At 39.1% G+C, this 8,061-nt stretch overlaps 2 protein-coding genes across 2 annotated transcripts in view; both read left to right on the plus strand.

Annotated features, from left to right (window-relative positions):
- The first annotated feature begins 1,161 nt into the window (after positions 1–1,161).
- Positions 1,162–5,143, plus strand: LOC103515632. Its single transcript, XM_026828260.1, has 5 exons — positions 1,162–1,189; positions 2,640–2,734; positions 3,108–3,447; positions 3,543–3,967; positions 4,325–5,143. The coding sequence occupies exons 1-5, from the start codon at positions 1,162–1,164 to the stop codon at positions 4,697–4,699; spliced, it is 1,263 nt and encodes a 420-aa protein (XP_026684061.1). The 3' UTR covers positions 4,700–5,143.
- Positions 5,144–5,660: 517 nt separating this feature from the next.
- Positions 5,661–8,061, plus strand: part of LOC103515633 (phosphoinositide 3-kinase adapter protein 1-like) — a 9,207-nt gene continuing 6,806 nt past the window's right edge. The window contains exons 1-4 of the mRNA XM_008480566.1: positions 5,661–5,697; positions 5,922–6,088; positions 6,933–7,077; positions 7,825–7,976. Of these exons, the coding sequence (XP_008478788.1) occupies positions 5,661–5,697; positions 5,922–6,088; positions 6,933–7,077; positions 7,825–7,976 (501 nt within the window). The remainder of the gene's footprint in view (positions 5,698–5,921; positions 6,089–6,932; positions 7,078–7,824; positions 7,977–8,061) is intronic.

An 8,061-nucleotide genomic window follows, 5' to 3' on the forward strand; every position in this document is an offset into this window, starting at 1 on the left:
TCGATCCTCTCTGGGGAAGGCAATCGCATGCCTTGTGCCATCAGGAGACGAACTTTGCCCACAGTCCCGCACATTGGACAGTTCTAAATAAATGCTCTTGTGCTTGACCAAGTGTCAATATGGGCACTCAAATATGGCAATATGGCACAGGCTTATTAACGCCATAATACGATTATGGATGAGATATCCGTAATCCCTAGGCTTCTAATAGATACTACGTGGCTAGGATGACCATAAGTCATGCCTTATAAGAGGTAAGTGGCTCCTTCAATCCTGAGAGAAGGTAATATCCGCAGTGAATTCTTAATGAGAAGAGACCAACTAGTGACTGGGTTGCCAACTTGTCCCCAAATATGGCGGCCTAGGGATGTTTGATTTGCATTATGAGGAGATCCCTGATGAATATTAAAATCTTATTAGTGAGGCAGAAAATAAATCATAATTTATTGATTTGTGGTGAAGTTAAGTAAGAACCTTTTTATCATTTTGTGTGTATCACCAATATTATGGGCAACATGAGGTACCTACTACCTACCTAGCACTCCTATTAAAGGTGTCAGCTGTAGGTCTCACCAATTCTAATTTACCTTTTACCCTGTTAATGGCATCACTGCTCACCGCTAACTTATAGGTAGCTTATCTAATCAATTGCCCTCAAGAGTTCGGGAGCACCCAGAAATTCATACTCAAATTTGAGGAGATGAGTGAGTTATGTACATTATCTCGAAGATATCTGACAAGATAAAGGTTAATATGAAAGACCTCCGTATGTTGGCAGTGAATTTACAATTTACCTACCCAATTGTACCAAGGTATTCCATGTACATATAGGTTCTCTGTACAACGTAGGTACAATTGTACATGTACACTACATATGTACGTACATTAAAGTAATGTATGTACAATTCTCAATTTCTCACTAACAGTACTGCCCCCTAGAATGTTAATGGCACAGAGGTATGCGCCAATATTATCTAATGACATCTTAAAGGCAGAACATTGTCAACATACTAATTCTAATTGATTCGATTATTTATTATTAGTTTATTAGGTTCATTAGTATTGAAGATATGAGCACCTCCTTGTCAGTACACTGTTGTACATACGGAGAACTACTAAAGCTCTTATTCCCAAGAACTCATTTGCGCCCGCTGATCCCAAATGGGAACAAATATATTTGGGGTCAATGGTAAGTTTGTTATGACTATGACATATTTCTGATTTTAACTTTTCCCAGAAAAAAATCCACCAAAAATTAATTTGTGCACAAATGAGTTAAAACGAGCGATCGACACCGATTGTCAAATAAATAAGTACAAGACAACATAATTATATGAATTTGTTGTCAATATTCCACCACAACCTTCCCAGATTTCATGTTACCCAGATATACCTTTTTGTTCTCGTCCAGATCAGATACATATATTTATACATACCTTTATTATATTAAATACCAGCATCCAGCCTACCGGTGATATATCAAGTGCCTGTACTAAACAGAAACAACCATAAGCCTCTTGACTCATAAATTAATAAATTATTGAAAACAACCCATCAAGAGGGTACTTCTGGCGCTACAAATTACACAACAGCTTATGACATCACTGTTCCCACGTCCCTTTCCTTTCAGAAATTTCGTGCCCTGGTTGATACACTATGCTAAATTTTATGTCTTGACTTGGACTCGAACCACTAGCCGTCTGGCTAGGGGACGTTAAACAGAGAGTAGACTAGTGTCTAGCTGTAGGACTATAAACAGGGAGGAGAACAGCTAACCCTAACCAGCCTAGCTAGCTGGCAGTTTTCAAAGGGTTCCTCACGAACAAGCACAAGTTCTCACGATGGTTGACTGCGGTTCAGGACGCGCTAATTAAACATGGCTAGAGTAGAGACCATCACCCCGGTGTATGGCAGAAAAAAAAAAGTATCCTTTCTTCATTCTACCATTAACATATACAGCTAAAGCCGCTACAACCTCAACAACAACAACAACCTCTAGATCCAGAGTCCACCGTGCCAACCTACACCACCTAGGTTATAAATTCTTGTTTCAGACGCTAGGGGTGAGTCCAGGAGACAGAGATCAGCTGGATTCCGTCCTAGTGGCGGCCCTACAGAAGAGAGCCTAGCTAGCTGGTAGTTTTCAAAGGGTTCCTCACGAACAAGCACAAGTTCTCACGATGGTTGACTGCGGTTCAGGGCGAGCTAATTAAACATGGCTAGAGTAGAGACCATCACCCCGGTGTATGGCAGAAAAAAAAAGTATCCTTTCTTCATTCTGCCATCACCATACAGCTAAAGCCGCTACAACCACAACAACAACAACAACCTCTAGATCCAGAGTCCACCGTACCAACCTACACCACCTGGGTTATAAATTCTTGTTTCAGACGCTAGGGGTGAGTCCAGGAGACAGAGATCAGCTGGATTCCGTCCTAGTGGCGGCCCTACAGAAGAGTCTGCTACTTTTTCTTAATCTAAGTAGCCATTTCCAGGTTTGTATAATAATTATGTTCTAGATGTGCAATAAGCAATGAAAAAGGAGTTTGCCTTAATCCAAACCGATCTTATGATCATTTCCGTGGTAAAGCTTGAGTTATGATCATTTCTTTTACAACCTGTATCTATTATTATTCCAGGTACCTCATCTACAGGACGTATCAGTACGGGTAGTGGTACTAGTCTGGGTGATAGTGGTACTCATTCTGATCATGAGGACAGGAAAATCACAGAGGTAAGAAACAATATTGGTAACTTAACCCAGTAGGTAGACATTTTCTCTGAATGGAAAGTTGGCCCTGTTGTGTTATCAGATTCAAGTGAGCTCTGTACCAAAAAGGTTACTGAAAATTTAAAACCCTTTGTGTAATAAAAAAAAAAAAGTAAAAACCACCTTCTTCCTTGGTTCATGTAATCCCAAGCAAAGGGCTATTCAGAAAGACCTTTATCTAAAATGTTCTAATCTTGGCTCTTTCATAATGCTTACTTCTTACCTTCTTATGTAGGTACTCTAAATACTCGTTACTTTCAATACTTACTTACTTACTCAGATACTTCTTTTTGTGCCAATATTAATAAATAGTTCACTCTCCTATTTTTCCCTCCAGACTCACAAAGGACTGCACGCCGCCAGCCTCACTCCGAACAATCATCACTTCTACTCCGACATCCCGTTCATTCCCAAACCAATGCTCACCAAATCCCTCAGCATGGATGAATACAAACACATGGAAAAGCGAGCCCTATGCACCTCCTGTCACGATTATACAAACCTGAGAGCTCCCTTGTTACGCGGTAATTCCTACCAGGAAGACCCAATAGCGGAGGAAGACAATCCTGCAGGAGGAAACGAAGTAGCAATTGCAGAAGTTCACAATACTGTGGTCCACAACAGCACTGTGTCTCATGAGCAAGGATGTAATCATAAAGAAAACTGTAACTGTGGAACTTCAGAGAAGTCAAGCATCACAGCACTGTGGTCCACAACAGCACTGTGTCTCATGAGCAAGGATGTAGTCATAAAGAAAACTGTAACTGTGGAACTTCAGAGAAGTCAAGCAATGAGTGCAATAAAGATATTGGTGTAGATAAGAAAAATATATCCGAAGATGTCAGTTTCCCACTCCCTCCTGTAGAAATTAAGATTAATGTCGCTGACACAAGTAACGAAACCCAAGTGATTCCTGTGAGCATTGAAATGTCAGATGATATTCAGCTCAGCAAACCTGCCAGTGAAGAAAACAAAGATCTCAATGATGTTACTAGTGATCACACGAGGACTAATGTAGATAGTGGTGAGAAAGAACTAAAGGAAGAAATCAGAAAAGAGGAGTATAATATCACGTGCAATGGGAAACATAGAGACGCGTTTGTTATAGAAGCCCAAACAAAAGAAAGTGCAATAGAAGACAAAAGCAAAGTGGAAGAAACTAAACAAACCGAAACATCACAAGAGACAAATGACAACACTGCCCATGCTGATATCAAAACTGTCATCAGTAAATTCAACAGTAAGGATAGCAAAAACAAAGTTCATGAGCTAGCCAATATGTTTGAACATGTGGAAGATCGAAACAAAACCAAAGTAGAACAAGAAGATTTGGATAATTCGTTTGAGAAGGAATTCAAGAATAGCTGTAAGGAAATCAAAAACATCGCTCGAAATTCTTTGATCAAGAATGTGAGTGAAGAACTTGAACCGCTGAAGCGATATGATTCTGAATCTACACTACAGCTGTCTAGGGATGGGATATTCGACTCTTTTTGAATATTCGAATACCACGATTCGATTCTTTTCAAATATTCGACTCAAAGAATCGACTCTAATGCCCATGCTGATATCAAAACTGTCATCAGTAAAATCAACAAGGATAGCAAAAACAAAGTTCATGAGTTGGCCAATATGTTTGAACATGTGGAAGATCTAAACAAAACCAAAGTAGAACAAGAAGATTTGGATAATTCGTTTGAGAAGGAATTCAAGAATAGCTGTAAGGAAATCAAAAACATCGCTCGAAATTCTTTGATCAAGAATGTGAGTGAAGATTTTGAGCTGAATAAAGAACTTGAACCGCTGAAGCGATATGATTCTGAATCTACACTACAGCTGTCTGATGTAGAGACTGAGAGTATACATAGTCAGCAATATGATGTGTCTAGCTATGTTAACATCAATACGTGTAGAACTACCAACTTGTAAAAATTATCGAGAAACAGCTTAGTTAGCTTGGAGGGCGTCTGCCTTGTAGGCGCTAGTTTGCCGGTTCAATTCCAGCCCGGTGCGGATTTCATCCTAAACAGCTATGTTCGTTCTCAGAACGGCTGGCTTTCTCCTATCCTGTCTTCTGTATTTATTATTTCTGCTTAGACACGCTAGTCTGCTAGTATAATTGATGAACTGATTTTATTTTCTCATATTGTATTATTCTGATTAAATTTTCTCACATTGTATTATTTTGTATTTATCTTGTATTTAATTCCCTGCAACTTTTATCATTGTTTATAATATTGACTAATTTAGCCGCTAAATTATTTTTGAAGAGAGTTTTTCCTTGACAATACTACTTGTTAATAGTTTTATCTTTTGCCGTTTGTGGGCACCGTGTAATGATGTAACAAATATTTTGCTATGAGTTTTATTTGTGCAACACTATTTTTCTATTTAAATGTCTATAAATCAGTCTTGTCAAATTTCTTTGCAGGGAAGCAGCGTTAAATTTTGCTCCTGAATAAGTCAAGTTTTGCAGTGGTTTGAGAGTTCGTAGAAGCTTAACCTATCCTTTAGAGCTGTTAGCCCCTACACCTAAGCCTCAGATTGGCCTTTTTGTGTATGGATGGAGTTAAGCTGAATGTGGCTACCTACATCTCCTGAATGAGAAAGATCTTCCACCCAACCACTAAGCGCCTGATCAATCAATTTCGTAGATTCGTAGAAGCTTAACACATCCTTGAGGACTGTTAACCCCTACACCTAAGCCTCAGATTGAGCTTTTTTTGGATGGATGGAGTTAAGCTGAATGCTGGGGTTTACCGATCCGGGATTGAGATTGAACGAGGATTTCCCTATATTTTAATACCCGGGTCAACCTCGGATTGAAAACTTAATCCTGAGAGAATCCACGATGTATGAAAAAATAATAATAATAATAATAATAATAATAATGTCGGAGGATACCATTTCGAATCAACACCGCACGAGTAAGTTAGCCTAATGCTGGGGTTTCGTAGATTCGTAGAAGCTTAACCCATCCTTTAGGGCTGTTAGCCTCTACACCTAAGCCTCTGATTGGGCTTTTTGTGTATGAGTATGGATGGAGTTAAGCTGAATGTGGCTACCTACATCTCCTGAATGAGAAAGATCTTCCACCCAACCACTAAGCGCCTGATCAATCAACCTTACGAAATCATCTCTTCTGTTTTAGCCCTGTTCAACTACGAACATTGGAAACGACTCACAGTGAAAGATCAGGATCCCACCTTTGTAGGAGATGTGCTGGGTATTTCCATGGACATACTGAGTAGATCCTGGCAAAACCAAGCAGACTCCGAGAAAGCTCATTTCTCCATCATACCAAAGAAAATCAAAGTGGTAAGCGAATCTATCTCTTGTATCCAGAGAATACCTTGATGGAAAGGTCGACGCGCTACCAACCAAGCTAACTAGGCTGGCTGGGGTCACTTTTGATCTAGATACTTACCTATTTTGGCTCAAAAGCAGTTGAGAAAATCAGCCCAGTTTACTTTGTCCATTCAGCCGGTATTAATATTTAATAACATCATTCATGATGTTTTGTTTCCCAGAGAGCTTCGGTGTATCATCCGCTAATCATTTGCGTCCTAGTCTCAAGTTGGATGCCCATGAAGACAGAGTCAAATTCTCCTCATTCGGCAAAAAACATGACGATATCACTTCTCCTTGTAGTAAGTTTTTATTATATGTCTGGTTGCTCCCCTCATTTCTCCATCATACCAAAGAAAATCAAAGTGGTAAGCGAATCTATCTCTTGTATCCAGAGAATACCTTGATGGACTCGTGATCTCATATATTTAATAGATCCTCGTTGTCTCAATTGATGCAGGTCGCAATGGATCCACAATTCTCTGTCTTGAGCGTCTCTTTTCCACGTTTTACCCAGAGAATACAACACATGTGCTTAAATACGCTGAAACAAATTGCCCTGAAACCTGAAACACAATCCAAACAGCGCTCTTTGTTTACAAATTCCTTGAAATTCTTTATTATCTAAGGAGTGTTCCCTAAAAGAAAAGTATTACATTGTAATGAAAAGCAGCCCTGATGTAGATTACAGACTTGACACCTTAGACGTAAAAACCATTCATTCATTTATTTATTATTAAATAAACGCAGTATTTTCCTGGTTTTTTAAGGTGATTTTTTCCCCTTTACCTATATTCTATTCTTCACTTCCTAGGGCCAGAACAAGCTGATCATTCTAATGAACGAACCTCTGGAACCCGAGGATCATATCCGAATCAGTGTGGATAAGAATGGACAGAGGATTGAGGTCATGGGCGTGAAGAGGCGAAACCCGTACACATTGCAGTTTGCTATGCCAGGTGAGAATAGACTAGAGATGGGTGAGGACCAAAAGCACATGAATTTATTGAATCTATGTAGCACGAATTGTAACAACGGAGCTCTTATTGTCCTGCTATTGAAGAGAGAAGGAGGACAGGTTAGGAGAAGCCGTTCTGAGAACGAACCTTAACTTTTTAAGATAAAGCCTACTCCGTACGGGAATCGAACCCGCAATCTAGCCATTGAAAGGCAGCTCGCTACATTCCAAACTAACTAGGGTGGCATTCAATTTGCCTGGAAGTCTGGAAAATGCATCAGACCAGCTAGGTATCATTGTTCAACAAGAGTAACTTCCTATTTATTGAATAATAAAATGCTCTGTGGTGTAGTGGTCAAGACGCTCGGGTTCAATCCCAGCCCAGGTATGGAACTTTATCCTTAATATAATTTTAAAACTTGACCACAATAATAGTAGTAGCCTACAGCTGGAATAAAGGGACATTTCAGTCCTATGCGAGGAGTATAGGTAAATATGGACTGTTATTATTATTTATTTACGGGACTAATCCTTTATACAAAAATGACAATAGAAAAAAAATACACTAAAACTAAACAAACACAAACAACAATCAAATACAGTAGAAAAAAAATAATAAAATGAAATATAAAAGGAAAGTACAAAGTAAAAAAGAGTAGGTGCTTAAATTTAATTAAAATTAAAATCGCCGTCATTGGCATTCCTGACCATTCTATTCTATAAATAATGTTTGATTTATTATTTTCAGCGGCTTGTTTACAAATCTCCATCCTAGCCACAGTGTACGTAGAAAAGAACGGAGAAGCCATGGGACATAAACTTGTCAAGTGCGAGAGTCGAATGAGGGAACTGGATCAGCTACTGAAAACCGCGGAGAGTCCTTTGCAATTCTTGTGCCAGGTAAGGAAATAAAATTACCTTTCAGAAATTTCGTGCCCTGGTTGATACACTATGCTAAATTTTATGTCTTGACTTGGACTCGAAC

This window comes from Diaphorina citri, unplaced genomic scaffold (assembly GCF_000475195.1).
Source record: "Diaphorina citri unplaced genomic scaffold, Diaci psyllid genome assembly version 1.1 scaffold1384, whole genome shotgun sequence".
Classification (NCBI taxonomy): Eukaryota; Metazoa; Arthropoda; class Insecta; order Hemiptera; family Psyllidae; genus Diaphorina; species Diaphorina citri.